The sequence below is a fragment of the Eschrichtius robustus genome, chromosome 3 (genome assembly GCF_028021215.1).
Source record: "Eschrichtius robustus isolate mEscRob2 chromosome 3, mEscRob2.pri, whole genome shotgun sequence".
Taxonomy (NCBI): Eukaryota; Metazoa; Chordata; class Mammalia; order Artiodactyla; family Eschrichtiidae; genus Eschrichtius; species Eschrichtius robustus.
Genome location: NC_090826.1, coordinates 138,814,262 through 138,835,539, shown reverse-complemented (window position 1 = coordinate 138,835,539; position 21,278 = coordinate 138,814,262). Strand labels below are relative to the sequence as shown.

Here is a 21,278-nt window from a genome sequence, read left to right as displayed (position 1 = left end):
TCAACAACAAAAAAACAACTCAATTGAAAAATGGGCAGAAGACCTAAATAGGCATTTCTCCAAAGAAGACATAGAGATGGGCAAGAAGCACATGAAAAGCTGCTCAACATCACTAATTATTAGACAAATGCAAATCAAAACTACAATGAGGCACCACCTTACACCAGTCAGAATGGCCATCATTAAAAAGTGTACAAATTTTAACAACTGCTGGAGAGGGTGTGGAGAAAAGGGAACCCTCCTACACTGTTGGTGGGAACGTAAGTTGGTGCAGCCACTATGGAAAACAGTATGGAGGTTCATCAGAAAACCGAAAAAGAATTACCATATGGTCCAGCAATCCCACTCCAGGGCATATACCCAGACAAGACTATAATTCAAAAAGATAGGGAATTCCCTGGTGGTCCAGTGGTTAGGACTCCGTGCTTTCACTGCCGAGAGCCCAGGTTCAATCCCTGGTCGGGGAACTAAGATCCTGCAAGGTGCATGGCATTGCAAAAACAAACAAAAAACAAAAAGATACATGCACCCCTATGTTCATAGCAGCACTGTTCACAATAGCCAAGACATGGAAACAACCTAAATGTCCATTGACAGATGGATAAAGAAGATGTACCTATATACAATAGAATACTGCTCAGCCATAAAAAAGAATGAAATAATGCCATTTGCAGCAACATGGATGGAACTAGAGATTATCATACTAAGTGAAGTAAGTCAGAAAAAAAAAGACAAATACCATATAATATCACTTATATGTGGAATCTAAAATATAACACAAATGAACTTATGTATGAAACAAAGACTCACAGACATAGAGAACAGACTTGTGGTTGCCAAGGGGGAGGGAAGGTGGAGGGAGGGGTGGAGTGGAAGTTTGGGGTTAGCAGATGCAAACTATTATATACAGAATGGATAAACAGCGAGGTCCTACTGTATAATACAGGGAACTATATTCAATATCCTGTGATAAACTATAATGGAAAAGAATAAAAAAGAATGTATATATATGTATAACAAATCACTTTGCTGTACAGCAGAAATTAACACAACATTGTAAATCAACTATACTTCAATTTGAAAAAATAGATAAAATACGCTAACATTTTGCCACATATACCTCTTTTTTCTTTTTTTAGAGGCTTTACAGGTACAGTTGAAACTGATTCTTGTTCTCATCCTATTCCTGCCCTTTCCTCCATAGAAGCAAGCATATATCTTTTCTGTTCATGTGTTTATTTAAACAATGTACAGAGCAATAAAAGAGTTGAACACTTTCAAAATTTTATTATTCAGTAACATTCATATATAAACATGTATGATGCATCAATCTGTAGAGATAATCTTACAACATTTAATTTTATGTGTTGGAGTCTGCTAAACTTGGTTGTATTACTGCAGTGCAAAGGTCATTCTGTATACCAGACAATGAACACCTACCAGGTTGCCAAAACATTACCACTGGTACATTGAGATGGAGTAGAAAGGGTGCATCTTAAAGACCTAGCACAGGGCAGCCACAACAGAAGAAGAGTTACTGAGGTAAATTTGTGTCCCTCTTCAGGGAGGTCCCAGGATGTTGAAATTAAGGAAGGCATCCCTCAGCCTACTATCTGTTGATTTTCTCCAGTTATGGAGAATGCAGCCTTACTACTTTAACCTGGTTCACGCCCTCACGGAGACAGTTAAAGCAAAACAATAAGTTTTGCTGCAGATTTCAGGGTCACAGGGAAGCGGAGATAACTACCAGTGGTAAGGCTAAGTTTTCTTTAAGTGGAAAAATGAATCATAACCTCCACAAATGGGGCACTGAAAACTAACATTTCACAATTGAACTTGTAAGGGATTCACTTCATCAGTTCCTTTTTGCAAAAGATACCATCAAAGGTATTTTTTTTGGACATTATTATGGAGTGGTTTTTCCTACAGCTGCAGAAAGTCTCCAACATGCCCATTTTCCATCAGCATGAGGCTCTGCCTCACTTCTATTATGCAGTCCAGAGATTCCTAATGTATACATTTCCTGGTATTGATTGGACACTGTTGAAAAGATTGACCTGCCTCTGGAATAGTGGCCTCCAGATCTCCCAGATACCCCACCATGTGACTTTTTGTGAGGATGTGTCAAGAACCACTGTGTTTGTACCACTTCTTCCTTGTAGCCTTGAGGGACTATGTTTTGGCTATGAACAGCAATGTTACAAAGGGTCTGAGTGAAACGGGCTATAGGAATGATGTGTGCCTTGTGACAAGAAAGGTGTGTATTGAGCATTTGTAAGATTATTGAAATATCTCTCACGATTTCTTTGCAGATTGCTTATTGACCACAACCCAGTTTCCAAGTAATACGTTTTTTAAAGCATTCAGTTGTTATTTGAAATAATGTTTTTTGAGGATATTCTACATGCAATAAAATGTACAGATTTTAAGTTTGATGACAAACACTACCTCAATAAAAATATGAAGCACTTTCATTACTCCAGAAGGTTTTCTCATGCCCTTTTCCAGTCAGTAGTCCTTCCCCTAGGAACCTCTGATCTGTTTTCCGTCACTGTAGACCACTGGCAATTCTAGAACTTCGTATAAATGGAATCATTTGGCATATAATCTTGTGTGTGGCTTTTTTCACTCATCACATTTTTTAGATTCATCCATGTTATGGTATGTATCACTAGTTCACTTTTTTCATTCATTCAATTTTTTTTTAACATCTTTATTGGAGTATAATTGCTTTACAATGGTGTGTTAGTTTCTGCTTTATAACAAAGTGAATCAGCTATACATATACATATATCCCCATATCTTTTCCCTCTTGCGTCTCCCTCCCTCCCACCCTTGCTATCCTACCCTTCTAGGTGGTCACAAAGCACCGAGCTTATCTCCCTATGCTATGCGGCTGCTTCCCACTAGCTATCTGTTTTACATTTGGTAGTGTATATATGTCCATGCCACTCTCTCACTTTGTCCCAGCTTACCCTTCCCCCTCCCCGTATCCTCAAGTCCATTCTCTAGTAGGTCTGCATCTTTATTCCCGTCTTGCCCCTAGGTTCTTCACGAACATTTTTTTTTTTTTAGAGTCTATATATTTGTGTTAGCATATGGTATTTGTTTTTCTCTTTCTGACTTCACTCTGTATGACAGACTCTAGGTCCATCCACCTCACTACAAATAACTCAATTTTGTTTCTTTTTATGGCTGAGCAATATTCCATTGTATATATGTGCCACATCTTCTTTATCCATTCATCTGTTGATGGACCTTTAGGTTGCTTCCATGTCCTGGCTATTGTAAACAGAGCTGCAATGAACATTGTGGTACATGACTCTTTTTGAATTATGGTTTTCTCAGGGTATACGCCCAGTAGTGGGATTGCTGGGTCGTATGGTACTTCTATTTTTAGTTTAAGGAACCTCCATACTGTTCTCCATAGTGGCTGTATCAATTTACATTCCCACCAACAGTGCAAGAGGGTTCCCTTTTCTCCACACCCTCTCCAGCATTTATTGTTTGTAGATTTTTTGATGATGGCCATTCTGACCGGTGTGAGATGATATCTCATTGTACTTTTGATTTGCATTTCTCTAATGATTAATGATGTTGAGCATCCTTTCATGTGTTTGTTGGCAATCTGTATATCTTCTTTGGAGAAATGTCTATTTAGGTCTTCTGCCCCCTTTTGGTTTGGGTTGTTTGTTTTTTTGATATTGAGCTGCATGAGCTGCTTGTAAATTTTGGAGATTAATCCTTTGTCAGTTGCTTCATTTGCAAATATTTTCTTGCATTCTGAGGGTTGTCTTTTCGTCTTGTTTATGGATTCCTTTGCTGTGCAAAAGCTTTTAAGTTTCATTAGGTCCCATTTGTTTATTTTTGTTTTTATTTCCATTTCTCTAGGAGGTGGGTCAAAAAGGATCTTGCTGTGATTTATGTCATAGAGTGTTCTGCCTGTGTTTTCCTCTAAGAGTTTGATAGTGTCTGGCCTTACATTTCGGTCTTTAATCCATTTTGAGTTTAGTTTTGTGTATGGTGTTAGGGAGTGTTCTGATTTCATTCTTTTACATGTAGCTGTCCAGTTTTCCCAGCACCACTTATTGAAGAGGCTGTCTTTTCTCCACTGTATATTCTTGCCTCCTTTATCAAAGATAAGGTGACCATATGTGTGTGGGTTTATCTCTGGGTGCTTTCTATCCTATTCCATTGATCTATATTTCTGTTTTTGTGCCAGTACCATACTGTCTTCATTATTGTAGCTTTGTAGTATAGTCTGAAGTCAGGGAGCCTGATTCCTCCAGCTCCGTTTTTCTTTCTCAAGATTGCTTTGGCTATTCGGGGTCTTCTGTGTTTCCATACAAATTGTGAAATTTTTTGTTCTAGTTCTGTGAAAAATGCCATTGGTAGTTTGATAGGGATTGCATTGAATCTGTAGATTGCTTTGGATAGTATAGTCATTTTCACAACGTTGATTCTTCCAATCCAAGAACATGGTATATCTCTCCATCTATTTGTATCATCTTTAATTTCTTTCATCAGTGTCTTATAAGTTTCTGCATACAGGTCTTTTGTCTCCTTGGGTAGGTTTATTCCTAGATATTTTATTCTTTTTGTTGCAGTGGTAAATGGGAGTGTTTTCTTAATTTCACTGTCAGATTTTTCATCATTAGTATATAGGAATGCAAGAGATTTCTGTGCATTAATTTTGTATCTGGCTACTTTACCAGATTCATTGATTAGCTCTAGTAGTTTTCTGGTAGCATCTTTAGGATTCTCTATGTATAGTATGTCATCTGCAAACAGTGACAGCTTTACTTCTTCTTTTCCAATTTGGATTCCTTTTATTTCTTTGTCTTCTCTGATTGCTGTGGCTAACACTTCCAAAACTATGTTGAATAATAGTGGTGAGAGTGGGCAACCTTGTCTTGTTCCTGATCTTAGTGGAAATGGTTTCAGTTTTTCACCATTGAGGATGATGTTGGCTGTGGTTTTGTCATATATGGCCTTTATTATGTTGAGATAAGTTCCCTCTATGCCTACTTTCTGGAGGGTTTTTATCATAAATTGGTGTTGAATTTTGTCGAAAGCTTTCTCTGCATCTATTGAGATGATCATATGGTTTTTCTCCTTCAATTTGTTAATATGGTGTATCACATTGATTGATTTGCATATGTTGAAGAATCCTTGCATTCCTGGGATAAACCCCACTTGATCATGGTGTATGATCCTTTTAATGTGCTGTTGGATTCTGTTTGCTAGTATTTTGTTGAGGATTTTTGCATCTATGTTAATCAGTGATACTGGCCTGTAATTTTCTTTCTTTGTGACATCTTTGTCTGGCTTTGGTATCAGGGTGATGGTGGCCTCATAGAATGAGTTTGGGAGTGTTCCTCCCTCTGCTATATTTTGGAAGAGTTTGAGAAGGATAGGTGTTAGCTCTTCTCTAAATGTTTGATAGAATTCGCCTGTGAAGCCGTCTGGTCCTGGGCTTTTGTTTGTTGGAAGATTTTTAATCACAGTTTCAATTTCAGTGCTTGCGATTGGTCTGTTTATATTTTCTATTTCTTCCTGGTTCAGTCTTGAGAGGTTGTGCTTTTCTAAGAAATTATCCATTTCTACCAGGTTGTCCATTTTATTGGCATATAGTTGCTTGTTCAGTTATTTTTGAATCACTCTATATATTATTTAATGTCTCTTAAATTTTGTATAAATGCTTTAATATCGTACCTTTATAAATTTTTGATATCTAACTCATTAATTTATATACAATATTATGTTTTAAGAATATACTACAATTTTAAAATTCCACTTCCTTATTTATGGACATTTAAGATTTTCTCATTTTTCCTCATTTTAAACAATGCTGCTACAAACATCATTGGGCACTTGAGGAAAAGTTTCTCTAAGGTATATATCTAAAAGCAGAATTGCCGATTTATAGAATGTGTGTGTGTCTTAACTAGGTATTGCCATATTGCTCTCCAAAGCTGTAACAGTTTACTTCATTGCCAGTAAAGATCTCTGTATCTCCAAATCCTCACCAACACTTGGTATTGCCTGATTTAAAAATTTTTGCCAATCTGGTGGTGTGAAATGGTATCTCATCATTAATTCATTTTGCATTTCCTTGACTATGTTTCTTACCAATTCAGTAGACTTTTATTTATTTATTTATTTTATTTTTGGCTGTGTTAGGTCTTCGTTTCTGTGCGAGGGCTTTCTCTAGTTGCGGTGAGCCGGGGCCACTCCTCATCGCGGTGCACGGGCCTCTCACTATCGTGGCCTCTCTTGTTGCGGAGCACAGCCTCCAGACGCGCAGGCTCAGTAGTTGTGGCTCACGGGCCCAGTTGCTCCACGGCATGTGGGATCTTCCCAGACCAGGGCTCGAACCCGTGTCCCCTGCATTGGCAGGCAGATTCTCAACCACTGCGCCACCAGGGAAGCCCTCAGTAGACTTTTAGATGTCCTCTTTATTTAACTGCTTGTTCATCTCTTTTGCCCACTGTTTTAAAAATAGCATTATTTGTCTCTTACTGATTTACAGTAATCTTTAGATATTCTAGATATTAATCCCTTAATGATTACATGTGTTGCTGATATCTTTCTAGTCAGTGAATTTATCTTTTAACCATGATTTTGATGATTTGTCTAGAGATTAACATTTTTAATGTCATTACATTTGTCAAAGTTCCCCTTATGGTTTGTATGTTTTATATCTTGATCAAGAAAACCTTGAGATTATAAAGGTATTCCATGCTTTTATCCAAAAAATTCAAAGTTTTGCTCTTTACATTTAGGTCTCTTATCTGCAATTGATTTTTGTGGAGGTAGAAATCTAATTTTTTTCCCGTTTGAAAAGTCATTTGTCCCAAAACTATTTATTCACTAATCCATTCTTTTTTTTTTGTCACTCAATTTCCTTTATTTATGTATGCATATATTTCTTATCTCTCTATTCTGTGTAATCTGTCTCTTCTTACACCAATGCCCTATTGTTTTTTTGTTTTTGTTTTTTTAATTTTTTTAATGCTATTCTTGTCTGCTTACATTCTTTTTATGTATGTATGTATGTATGTATGGCTTTGTTGGGTCTTCGTTTCTGTGCGAGGGCTTTCTCTAGTTGTGGCAAGCGGGGGCCACTCTTCATCGCGGTGCGCGGGCCTCTCACTCTCGCGGCCTCTCGTTGCCGAGCACAGGCTCCAGACGCGCAGGCTCGGTAATTGTGGCTCACGGGCCGAGTTGCTCCGCGGCATGTGGGATCTTCCCAGACCAGGGCTCGAACCCGCGTCCCCTGCATTGGCAGGCAGATTCTCAACCACTGCGCCACCAGGGAAGCCCTGCCCTATTGTTTTTAACGTCTTGATATATCTGGTAAAAATAGCCCCCCTTCTTCTTCAAAATTCTTTTTTCTTCCTTCAGAATTATCTTGACTCTTCTTAATCCTTTACTGCTCTTTGTGAATTTTAGGGTCAGCTTGTTCATTCCATAAGAAACATATAACAATAAAAAAATTGTCTCAAGATTTTGTTTCAAATTGCAATGAATTTATAGATTAATTTGGAAAGAAGTGGCATTAAATGGCTTTGAGTCTTACTGTCTATATGTATTTCTCTATTTAGGTCCTTTTTATGTCCTTCAGTAAAGTTTTATACTTTTCTCCCTAAAGGTTCTTTTTTTAAAACAGTTTTATTGAGGTGTAATTTACATACCATAAACTTCACCCCACTCTAAAATTCTTGCATATATGTTGTTAGATTTATTACTAGGTACCTTTTAGTTTTTATCATGAGGTACCTTACAGTTATTGTGAATAGCATCTTCGCTTTCTAAAATTTTTGTAACTGGACTTTATATTTATTTTTAAAGTATTTGGGGACTTTTAATTTTCTATCACGAAATAGGATAGGAGGTAACCCTCATTGCAACATATGATGGTAATGAAAAGGAGATCTAGAAGCCCAGTCCCAGGAGTCTGAAGCAGATAAAAGGGTGACAAGGAACCCTCCAAATCTGAGACTTGTTTCTAAGTGTTCACACCAGCAGAAAGGAGGCCTGTTTTCAACCCCTCCCTTCACATTCAGTTTATAGTTGACACCACTCTATTTGTACATTCAAGCATTCATTCACTTATTCATATTCTTTTAAATTAAAATATGGGGTTCTTGCTGTATACTAAGATCTGTGCTAGGCATTTGGGATTAAATTTTTTAACTTGTAAAATTAGATTTTACAAAAGAGTGTTGTGAGAAGGACACAAAAAAGGCTAGTTGGCTAACTTCTCAACGAGGCTATCCAAAGAATGTAGCACTTTACAAAGTTCTTTCACATATATTTTTGTGTTTAGTCATCATATCAATCCTTAATCATTTTTATAGATAGTGAAGGTTAAGTAACTTTGAGTGGTATGGTTTTTGACAAAAAATAAGATTTAACTATAAAATGACATGATTAAGTTTTTATTGCTTATAAATTGCCTCTGATTTTTATTCCTTTTGTGTACAGCTCATAATCATTTATTTTTTTTGTTTTGTTTTTGGTTTTGTTTTGGGTTTTTTTACAGAAACATTTAATTAAAGACAATATAGAGTAAACATAATGTCTTAAGATCATAATCATTTATAGTTAGTCTTCTTTGAGCACTGTATAGAAGGGCATTGTATAAAGAGATACCTGTCTCCATATTTTACAAAAGAATACTGTATGAAAACCACTAAGAAGGCAGTGACTAAACTCCAAATGTGTATTTCCTCTTCCTAACACCAAGACAGCCATCTTAGTTTGTAGGTAGCCCGTGTGCATTGTTACTTGTTAATGATAAGTGAAAGCTTCTGATAGGCAAACTCTGAGAAATTTATATGGGACAGAAATTGAAGACATAAAGGAAATCTGCAGTGATTAACTCAACAGTGACTTAAATTTTTACTCTTAGAATTACTTTTCATTTCAATTTCAAGGATGTTCTCTTCAAGATTCTGGTCACTTGGTCTTACTTTTTACATCCTTCCAGACACACTGGAATGTATTAAAAGGTTATGGCATCTATACAAGGTTAATAACCTGAAGCTTTTCTTCAGTTTGTAGTCTAGGATTTGGAATATGATCCTCATGAAAGCCAGAAAATACTTTTTCTTCACTAGAAAAGTTTCAGAGAGGAAATATTACTCAAACTAAACAGATTTAGTAAATAAAGCTGAAATTGGCATTTCTCCCATGTATGAATAAAAAAGTCATTTAATTTTTTTCATTTTATTTTAGTCACTGTATATATGCCTTGTTTCCTGGGTCCACGGGAAGCATGAGCCTGTTGGGACTTGGGACAAGAAGAAAACAAGACATCTTCACAAGGAAAACCAGACACTAACAAAAAGTATCCCAAAGTCTGAAGAGATAAAACTCAAACATGACCGACAGAGGACTTAGGGATCCTCCAGAGGGTAAGACTAGTTTGTACAGCACTAGGTTTGTGCTGTAGGAGACTAGGGCTGTGCTAGAGAGAAAGTCTCTGGTGACTAAAACTGAAGTTTGGAAGTAAAAAAGAAATTAACTTAATTGCTTAATTTGTTATGATTCTTATTCTTTGATATTTACCAAATTTTACCATAATACCAGACCCTAATTATGAAAAAGAGTTATGTTTTAGAGACTCCCACAGTAGGAACCTATAGTATTGGAAAAATTACAATGCATCTTAAAAAAAGATGGTAGACAGATCTTTAGAGTTATATTTTTAAAAATCAAGTAAGCTCTATGCTATATATTTAGAGGGGGATCTTTCAATTATAAGGAAAGATGAAATTTAAATTCTTCATCCTACTTACATGTGTGTGTGTGTGTGTGTGTGTGTGTGTGTATATGTGATATAAAATAGGCAAAATATGAAGTAGGTTTTTCAGAAGAGAAGGGCATATTTAAATATTTTATTAAGGATATTTTTAAATATATGAAAGTAGAACAGTATAATGAAGTCCCATGTACTCAAAATCTAACTTCAACTTTTACCTACATAATGGTACTCTTGTTGCCTGCCTTGGAATATTTAAATGCAAATCCAAGACATTATATCATTTTATTTGTCAGTACTTTAGTTTACATCTCTTAAAGATAGATTTAAAAAAAAAAAACCAAAATAGCATTATCACACCTAAAAAATAAATTAATAGTTATTCCATGCTGTCATCATATATACAGCCAGTATTCACATTTCCCCAATTGTCTCATAATTTTTTTTTTCTTCACAGTTGGGTTTTTTAATTCTTTTTTCTTTACATTTGGGCCATATACTGCATTTGATTGATATATCTTTTTGGTTGCTCTTTTTTTTTTAAGCTTTATTATGGAAAATTTCAAACATATATAAAAGTAGAGCAAGGATATGAATCTCATGTACCCATCAAACAGCTTCATCTGCTGTCAACATATGGCTAATGTGGTTTCATTTATACTCCCTTACTTCTCCTTACCCCCATATCATTGAATTGAAGCAAATTCTAGGTGTCACATAATTTTAGCCATAAATACTTGAACACTTATCTCTAAATGATAAGGATTTCTTTGTAAAAACATTATCACAATACCTTTATCATAACTAGAAGATGAACAATAATTCCTGAGTCTCATCAAATATCTGGTGTTCAAATTTTTCTGATTATCTCATAAATATTTCTTTAACAACTGGTTTGCGGGACAGTGAATCTAAACAGTGTGGTCCACACATTGTTGATGTATTCAAGTATCTCTTAATCAATAGGTTACTCCTCCTTTTTTTTTTTCTTGCCATTTATTTTTATTTCTTGCTGTTATTAAAGAAACAAAGTCTTTTGTCCCTTAGAATTTCCCTCATTGTGGGTTTTGCTGATTACATTCCTGAGGCATGATTTAATGTATCCCTCTATCCCTGTGTTTCTTGGAAACTGGTAGTTAGCTCTAGAAGCTTGATCAGATTCAGATTCAGTTTGGCAAGAATACTTCATAAGTGGTACGGTGTACTTCCTATTGCATTGAATTCGGGAGGTTAGTAATGTCTGGTTTTCCTTCTTTTTGTGGTGTTAAGATTGATCAGTGGGTTCAGCAGTTGTCAGTCTCATTCACCTCGTTCATAAAATTCCTCATCAGCCTTTTGCATAATGGTTTTAGTTGCTATTGATGATTATTGCCTAGGTCTGTTATTTCATTAGGGAAGAGGATGTATTGAATACTACCAAAAATTGGTTTTTCATTCAAAATAGTTTTACATTCATATTATTTGTTAGATTAACATGATAGTGAATTTGTTTAATCAGTCACCTTTAGTGAAAGTCAAGAGAAATAATGTTTAGGAAGAGTGCCTCATAAGCCATAAAAATCTATATAAATATTTCTATTAATCAGGGACCTTGTTAAAATACAAAAATATAGGGAAATTTTTTTAATAAAAATTATAAATTTTTATCTCAATAGACCCTCAAAAGGATTTGGAAAGTGATCCATCAATAAATTGTCAGGCACAGGAGACTACAGTCACAGCAAGCACCACTGAAGAAGCTCAAACCCCAAACCCTGCCTCTGGTCTTAACAAAGACCACCAAGAGATAGAATCAGTTGGTCCAGGAAGTACAGATACAGATGATCAATCAGAAGGTCCAGGAAGTACAAATACAGATGATCAATCAGAATGTCCAGGAAGTACAAATACAGATGATCAATCAGAATGTCCAGGAAGTACAAATACAGATGATCAATCAGAATGTCCAGGAAGTACAAATACAGATGATCAATCAGAAATTCCAGATGAAACAGATTATAGGAAATATCCAAAGGATACAGAAGGTGAGAACAGCCAGACTTTCCAGGGTGGAGAACAAGGGCATCAACTCCCTTTAGAAAGTCTCGGTGAAGACCTCTTGGATCCAGAACCCAACTGTTCTCCAAGTGACAAGGTGGGAAGAACAGACGCACACTTAGTGAGCAGCTCTGCAGCCCTCCCTGAGCATGTGAGCGACAGACCCGGAGCTTTGCAGGAGCCACCTGTCCTTGACCCTCAGGATGCCCAGAGTCCTGAGCATTCCAGTACAGGGCTGGAGAGCCAGGACACGCTGAGGAAGCGACTGCTGGCACCAGGTGAGAGAACCCCTGAGCTTGTCCTGTTTTGTACTGTTCTTTTCAGAGAACTTCTCTTTCCTTCATAGGATTAAGGCCTTTGCACCTTGCCCAAAGTCACATAAAGAGATATAACTGAGTTGAGATTAGAATGAGGTTTCTCATCTCCTAAACTAGCTCATTCCACTACATTAAGTTGCTTCCCACACATAAGCTGCATTTTTTAACAGTTTTTATTTATTTACTGTCTGTATGAATCCAGTATGATTTTTTTTAAAGGCATGACTTCTAAAAAATTTACCTCTGGCTTTTTGTTTATTTCTAATGAGCATATCTTCACTTTTACTTTTTAAAATCTTTTACTTTGGGGGAAACTAAATGCTACATAAATCAAGAGATAGGTATATTTAAAAACCAACATCAGTGGTATAGGACCCTTAACTCGGTCATCTTTCAGTTTTATAGGACTTTAAGCAAATTACTTAATTTTTCTATACCTGATTTTCCCCACTTGTATATTAAGGAGAACAGCATCGTATCATTCCTTACAAAGATAATAGTTGGAATGTGCAAAGTCTTTACACTGGAACTCAAGAGATGTGAATTCTAGTTGTGGCCCTACCACTTCCTAACTTGGGTGAACTTAAGCAAATCTCTCAACTTCCTGGTACTTCAGTTTCCTATTTGCAGACTGAAGGAGTAGGACAAGATGCTATCCAGCTGGTCTCTTCCAGCTTTTTTTACCTTCAGTGATTTTATGGATTTGGACTGTGTGGATTTGTATTTTATAAGTACTCTGAAAGCTCAGTCTGAAATGCCTATTTGCCAGAGCAAAGAAATATAAAATATAAGATATTCTGTTCATCAGGGACTTGACTAAGGGCTAGAATTCCATGTTTCACCATAAGTCAATGGCTGATCTCAAATATATGTTTCAATGGCTGATCTCAAATATATGAAGTCTGTAACTTCAGTGAAGGCAAGGGGTGTGTCTCTCTCATTTATTGTGTTTCTGTGGCACTTGGCAGAGAGAAGTGACTTTATGAATATTTGTTAAATGAATGAGTGGATATGATTTGTATGGACCATTATCTGCCATCAGAATTTCACCGGTATGCAGGTGCACTGAGTAGAGGAAGAAAATACTGTTTTAAAAATGCAGTTTATGTGTGGGAAGCAACATAATATAATGGATTGAGCTAACCTAGGAGATGAGGAACCTCATTCTAATCCCAGCTTGGCCATATCTCTTTATGTGACCTTGGGCAAAGCCCTTAACATCCCTGGACCTTTTGTCACAATAGGTAAGGTAGGGGGCTAGAGTAGGTGATCATTAAAGATCCTTTCAGTCCTTAAACTCTGTGACATGATATTTTAAAAACCCGTGTTTTGGTGTGATATGACTAAATGAACTGTCGTTTATAGGTGAAGATGACTCTACTTCTTTATGTTAATAGAGTATGCTATTTGAGTTATTTCTCCAGTAAGGGTTATGGGCAATAGTCAGCTTTCATTGTTATATGAGGTACCTGGCTGGGGTCAAGCACACATCTAGACTCGAGGGACTTAGCTCAAAGTCTACAAAATACTGCCCTCCTTTTCACCCACGCATTTTATGATTGGTGTCTCACCCCACACCTACATTTTTATATAGTTCATAAATTTTCTTAACCTTGTATTCCTTGCTTTGTATACCTCATTCGCTAAGTTTCAAGCTTGCTTTTGTAAGCTATTTTGCAAAGGTAAGCTATTACTGTACAGTAATCTCTCCTGTCTCTAAACTTAATGTCTCTGTTATTTGTATATTAGGGGGTCTTGAGGAGCCCCTTGAGATGTGAACACTGGCATTAGAGCATCATTGCCCTGTGATGTTGAGCCTTGTGTACAATATTTCTTAAATCCCTTCTTAAATCACATGTTAGATAGGTTTGGCTGCAATATTAGGATGCTTGTTTCTTTGTCCTTGATGTAAGAGCCAGTGAAGAATTGTGGATGTAGCAACAGTATCCTTAAGTGAATTTCACAGCATTTCATTTTATTCTAAGTAGAATAAAGGTAATGGTGAGCCTTAAGGAAAAGACAGGAAGTTAGCTTTGTATAAAACAAAATTTTATAAAGTATGGAAATCCTGTCTGGTAATTCTTTGCTTTGGTAAGAGGTATAAAGGTATACACACTCTCATTAGTGTGCTGTCTAAAAATAATGTTCCTTTTTTTTTTTTTCCCAGAGGTTGAGAGACATCAACAAGAGACACAAAAATTGGAAGGAAACAAAGAGAATGCACAGGATACCATAAGAAGGATTAATAAAAAGGATTTTCTGAGCTATGGTGAGAACAAAACTGGTCTTGTAGTGTAACTGTAGTGATTCACATTCAGAAATCCTCAGAGAAGTGCCTAGAAAACTAGCAGATTTAAATAGTTTTAACATTGTTTTTAATATTTTTTTTAATGTTTGATAGTAATATTAGAATAGAGCAATAGAGTTCTGGGGATTTTTCCCTTAGGGGTGGCGGCCAATATTTTGCCATCCTTAACAAAATGGGAATTCCCACTGGAGGAAGGGCTTTTCATAAACAAGAAACTAAACTGATTTTTTTTAATTGAAGTAAAGTTGATTAACAGTATTGTGTTAGTTTAAGGTGGACAGCAAAGTGATTCAGTTATATATGTATATTTTTTTCAGATTATTTTTCATTATAGGCTATTATAAGATATATGAATATAGTTCCCTGTTAAAGTTTAACTGTCTTTTCAATAAAAAAGAAAGTATTAACTTCTCAAATGGCATTTCTACATTTTGACTGTTTAGGAAAAAATGACCTATCTACAGGTAGGTAGTAGATATTTTTGAGACGGTAGAAGAATATACTGATAGTTCATTTCTAAATCACATCAGTACCTATAGCAAAAAATATATAAACTTAGATTTTACCTTTTAACAAAGATGTTGTTATCTTCAAATTTCTTCTTAAGAAATTAAAGAAAAAATATTTCCAGTAGATTTCAACAGCTGAAAGTTTAAAGGACTTAGGCAAAAGAAACTCACCGCAGGCCAGTAAAATCTGACAGCGTATCTGCCTCTTTTCAGTTTACCACAGGCTTTATTTCTGACTCATATTCTCTCTAATTTTGTCTTTTATTTTCTCTTTCTCTGATAGGCTCCATCTTTCTTGGCTCCCTGGTTCTGACTCTTGTTTTGCTAAGTTCTGTTAATAGCTATTATTCCTCTCCGGCCCAGCAAGTGCCCAAAAATCCAGCTTTGGAGGCCTTCTTGGTTCATTTCAGCCATTTGAAGGATAAATTTCCAGGCCAGAGTTCCTTTCTGTGGCAGAGAGGACGTAAGTTTCTCCAGAAGCACCTCAATGCTTCACACCCCACTGAGCCAGCCACCATCATATTTACAGCAGCTCGAGAGGGAAGAGAGACCCTGAAGTGCCTCAGCCACCACGTTGCGGATGCCTACACGTCCGCCCAGAAAGTCTCTGCCATTCAGATTGATGGAGCTGGAAAAACCTTTCAGGACAGTGATACGGTCAAGGAGTCAGTTGACGAGGAGCTGAGCTCTGGATTTAAGAAGGGCCAGAAGGCTGCTGTGGTCCACCGCTTTGAATCCCTTCCTGCAGGCTCCACCTTGATCTTCTACAAGTACTGTGACCATGAGAACGCTGCCTTTAAAGATGTGGCCCTGGTCCTGACCATCCTACTGGAGGAGGAAACATTAGAAGCAAGTGTCGGCCCAAGGGAAACTGAAGAGAAAGTGCGAGATTTACTTTGGGCGAGGTTTACCAACTCTAACACTCCCAGCTCCTTCAGCCACATGGATTCAGACAAGCTGAGTGGACTGTGGAGCCGTATTTCCCACCTGGTGCTGCCCGTCCAGCCAGTGAGGAGCATAGAGGAACAGGGCTGCTTTCTATAAGCTAAGCACAGAGTTGGTTATGGTCAGCATGGGTTTATTAAAAAGGCAGTTTAAAAGCCTTCCATTTATATGGAAGGAGGTTGACGAATGTGAGGAAATAGCCTGGAAAGCACAAATGAGCTTATTTGAGAAAAGAAATTTTCATTTTTTAATTTTCGTAAAATCTTTCTAATCTAAGCATGACAAAGCTAAAAGTTGACCTGACTTTTTTTCCTTGCCTTTCAAGCAAATCAGGTATATATAACTGAGGAATGTTCTTCAATCCAAAAGTAGAGCAACAGAATCATTACATGGGAAGATAATCTTCTCAGTAACTACAGAGTGATTTTTGTTTTCTTGAGACTCTAAGGAGCCTTTTGGATAGTATTTGGACTCAGATTAAAGCAATTACAATCATAAAACAGTGAAAAATTTTTTAAAAATTTCTATACCACATGTTAAATATTTTTAAAATTCATTTTAATAACCTAGTTGTGGGATTACATCTTATGCTTTTTTGTACTCTTTAATAGTATGAAAAAGGAAATAAGAATTCAGATACTTATTTACCTAAATAGTATATGTAAGGCACTGTGTTTTTGTTCCATTAATGAGCTCTGAGGGAAAAGCAGCTGTGCTCAAGAAATGTTCTTAAAAATTGAAAACAATGGGGGAATTGTTTATAATCACTGCAAATGAAGAAATTCCAACTGGCTGTGTCTTTGCTTCAATTTTCTTGAATGATTTAGAGCAGTGGTTTTCAGGCTGTCTACTGGCACCCCTCCCCTTTGTATCAAAGAAGTTCTGCTTTTTCCCATTTTATATATTGGGCTCCTCCATAAGATTTAATTGGATTTAATTGGAATAAAGAGTTCCACTGATAATGAAGTTTGAAAATCACTGATTAAGTGAAAAAGCGTCTTGGAAGATAGGAAAAAAAATGAAAATATTAAAACTCATGAGTAGGTAGAAAATAAAATACAGGTTTATCAAGAGACATGCTATTTATGAAGAATAAAGACTTAACAGATGAATAGCAGAATGTATAAACTAGTATTTACTAGCATATTTCTATGCTTTTGTTAATCTCTGTTATCATTTCTGTCTCCCCTGAATGGAATTTTATAATTGTCTACAATGAGAGTTTGAGTGCTTTAAGCAGAACAGATTTTAATAACCAGTTGAATCGTAGATTTTTATATAGGTACATTAGCGTAACTTTACCATACTGTTTACTTATTATACAGTGATGGAACATTTATCTAATGCAGTTCATTTCTTGACCAGCTAGTTAGAAGTATGATTAGGTTAACAATTAGAAAAATGCAAGACATGTTATACTTAGCGAGAGGAAGTGGAAATGGTAGATAGATTCTAAGAGGTTTTAACAGCTAGTATTAATTGTTGGACCATGTTCTGTGATTGTAAGAAAGCTTGAGAAAGATGTTTATGGAGACAGTGATTGATTGTTGATTTGCATCTCAACCCCGAAGGCAGAACTTTAGTAAAATGATCTTGACCTAATGAAGGATTTGTCCCATTACATGACATACCTAGGAACTATCACCATGAACCTGGAATATTTCAGTTAGGTTTTGGCCTCTGAAGTCGTGTGACTAAAGTATGGAAGGATTTTCGGAAACAGTAAGAAGATATAGGGGTCTTTGTTGATCCCTAAACAGAGAGCATAAAGACATGGGGGAAAGAATCTGTTTGAAAGTGTTTGTCACAGGAAAAACAGATCTGTTCTAACCAAGACCTGACATTGTGCTCAACTGAGCGTAAGGCCATACCTAAAGGAACTGTTTTCATTTGGGACTTTGTGAAGGACTTTTCCGCTAGATTTGAGGAGAGACCTTCCTGAACAAAAAGTTAAAGCATAGTGAATATAATATCAATCCAATTTAAAATCAGCAGAAATTGAAGAAAAATCTATATGTCATATTCAATATTTTTTGATATTTCTAGATCTCAGATGCTAGCATTACATCACACAAAACCATTGGTGCCTTGTAGAACTGGTGCCTGCTGACCTGTGCTACCTCAGATTTATAAAGAACCAGTATGAAGTATGCACATCTAATCTGTCAGTGACTCAGATCACAGCTGAGACAAAGACTGTTTCATCTTTCAGTTGAATATGGTTTTTCATCATTTCCTTTCAGTGTAATTTAGAAAATATTTCCAAATGTCACAATTTTTTTTTTTTACTGTTCAGCCTCTGTTAAAAAAACATGTCTCCTTCCATGTATAAGTGCAATCAACTGAAACTGTTGTCAGTTTTCTGTCCACTATTTCAAAAATCATTTTTAAAAGAAGCAGTATATTAGCTCTGTGTCCTCATGAATAAAATGATTATTCTTTTTTTTTTTAAATGATTATTCTTAAAGCATAAAACTTTATATTTTTTAAATGTACAAATAAAATCTATTACCTAATGTACGCTTAGGTTAATTTCTATTCAATTGTACCTATTTTTTACATTTTTCAAGTTTCTAAATTTTCTTTTGTGTGTCTAGTAGTTCATCTTTCATTACTATAACAGATAGTTTGCTTGTTTGACTTAGAACAATGACTTGTGGGCATGTGACATGATATATGATACCCAAACATCACCATTTAATTATTATCATAGAACAACTCTAATTATGTTATATATTAACATAAATCACTTCTTGAGTGATACCAGAGTTCTAGAACCAACTGGTAGAATTATAAACTGTCTCTCGACTTGAGTTTTTTCCCCTGTGGGGTGAATTTTAGGTTTCCCAGTTAGTTCCCAAGGGTTGGCAGAGGAGTTCCAGGGGATTCATATAACTAAAGGTAGCAATGCTGTTGTTTCTACTTCTAATTTTTAAATCAGTAAAGTCATTTAAATATATTTCATTTGAAAGCTGCCAAGCTTATGTGGTAAGGTTCAGCAGGCCTGTGACCCACCATCCTCCAGGTAATGACACAGTTGAACAGTGTTAGCAGCTGAGGTGGTTTTGACCCTTTCACAGTTTTTGTTTGTTTTATACAAGAAACATAAGGAGCATTGATGATAAAATATAACAAATTCAGCATGTAAAAGTGATACTAATTCAGCAAGATGATCTTCACCGGGACTGTATTTGCATACATCTGACCAGTTTTTATGCAGCATAGTCAGGTGTCTAGTACTTACTTCAAAAACTAATGTTAAGTAGAAGATATAATCATTATAGCCGATTATCATTTATTGGGACTAAAGCTTATATCCATACACAGTTTATTTGTAGAGAAGTACTTTCAAATAGGAACATGATACCTTTTTTCTTTTATCATCTGAAAATAAAACATAACAATTATAAAAATAAACCAAGACATCTTTGTAAAGCCCTCAATATGTCATTTTATAAATGCAGTTTTTAATCTGCTTTTCCTGTTGAATGTATGGTTAAATATTAATCTTCATTTTAATATTTTGTCCACCAATCTGAGCATAATATATTTCATTTTGAAATTTGTTGAAAAGTTATAGTGGTTCTGTTTTCTGTTGTTTTTGGTTTTTTCAAAAATTAAAGTACCTTGAACACTGTATCACTTGTTCGATGGGAATGTTGATGTTTGTCTTTATATATGTATTGTGAATATTAATGATTATGAATCGCTATCATAATCCATAGAAATATGATGAAATGATTATTTTAAAATATTTCTAAGGGTATCTATGAGATTATGAAATACTGAGGCTTATGAGTCACACGGGAAATACTTGCTATGAATAACAATATATTTGCAAAGAAGGTGTTACCAATTCTAGAGAGAACTAAATTAAGATAACCTGTGTAAAACAGTTTTTCCAGATGACTTTAAAATATGCCTTATTCCTATTATGTTAAGTTTTAGGTATTAGGTTGTAAAGTAGCTGATGATGTGGGCCTAAATTTGCCTCATTCAGACTGAGACTGGGCTACTGAAACTCATTTCCAACTAATACACGGCCCTATCAGTTCTGTATATGGCAGTGCTTCTCGACCTGTTTTTAAAAATATATATACAAACTAGTTAAGAGCACTAGCCTTATCCAAAGGGCCTGAGAACACAACCAGTATCCCCTAATCTGTAAATAATTGGCAAAGATATAAATAATTCAGTTTTCAATGCCTTTCCTTCCAGGATTATATGCTGTGTTTATTTCAGCTTGTTTCGATGTCTTTAAAACTCCATAGGTTGGTTCCTATACTGGGAAATGATCTCCCACTTTTCCTCATTGAGGCTTCATAAACTAAATTTGCCCTTGGCTAAGAGCAGTTACCTGAACCAAAAAGAACATTTTTAGACTTGGGAAGCAGTGGGCTCAGTAGGTAGGGTAGAGCTGGCAAGAAGATGTGAAGGCCCATGGCAGTTCCAGCCTTACTTCTCCCTGTGCCCACACTAGCCTCAGCCTTCTCAGCCCAAATCTCCAGGCAGCTGCTTCTGGTTGAGCGGATTACAGGAGATTTAAATCTGTTTGCCATCCCTGTCATAAAAGAAACAGCACATTGACTTTCAAACAACTGCAATTTGCTTTTTTTTTTAACCTAACAAAAAGAAACGGGCTTTGCCAGTATTAATGTCAAAATTCTCGTCATCCCCCTTCTTTCTTAGGTAACCATGACTGTGTTTGCATTTGTTTCTTTTAGATGTTGAAGAATGTGCCTTATTCAAATTAGTTGTGTGGTTTTACGAAAAATAAATCTCCTTAATTTTTCTCCGTTGACTCATTCTTGATTATAGTTCCCCAGATAGCAAGTTTATAGAAATGGGCATATGGTCATCAATGATGGGAAAAGAAACTGCCCTCCTTTGGTAATAAGTTCAAGAGCCAAAGAATCCTGTGCGTGTCAGGAGGCACTCCGCCATCAGTTGCAGGCCTCATTTAGCATTCTTCGTGTGCTATTTCTACTTAACGAGGTTTTCTTCAGTAGGGGAGAGAGAGGGCTTGTAAGAAGAGCTCTGGGAATTGCTCCTAACCTAGTGTGCTGATTGGGAATGTGTTAATCTTAAGAGTGGACATCTTTCAGTTGTGTGTCGGGGGTGGGAGAGGACAGAGTGTGTTAAGAATTTCTGCCGTGAAATGCTGTCAAACCAGAGTTAGAGCGCAGAAGCACCTGAATACCCATCTCAGCCCCTCACCCACCCTTCTCCCAGCTTTCTGTCCCCACTGTTTGTACCCAACTAAAAACAACAGACCTATCGACATTTTATTGAACAGTTTTCCACCAAATCTGAATTCAGTTTTGAAAATCTGAAAGATTTATTCCTGCAGTTTAGAAAAATAGGAACTCTTGGGAGTCAGCATGTCTTAAATA

General features: G+C 36.2%; 1 protein-coding gene across 3 annotated transcripts in view; it reads left to right on the top strand.

The window, feature by feature from the left end:
- Positions 1–20,662, top strand: part of TOR1AIP2 (torsin 1A interacting protein 2) — a 43,134-nt gene extending 22,472 nt beyond the window's left edge. For all 3 annotated transcript variants that reach the window (XM_068541341.1, XM_068541339.1, XM_068541340.1), the window contains 4 exons: positions 9,244–9,422; positions 11,425–12,084; positions 14,291–14,392; positions 15,224–20,662. In XM_068541341.1, the coding sequence (XP_068397442.1) occupies positions 9,389–9,422; positions 11,425–12,084; positions 14,291–14,392; positions 15,224–15,984 (1,557 nt within the window). In that variant the 5' untranslated portion in view covers positions 9,244–9,388 and the 3' untranslated portion in view covers positions 15,985–20,662. The remainder of the gene's footprint in view (positions 1–9,243; positions 9,423–11,424; positions 12,085–14,290; positions 14,393–15,223) is intronic.
- The last annotated feature ends 616 nt before the right edge of the window (positions 20,663–21,278 follow it).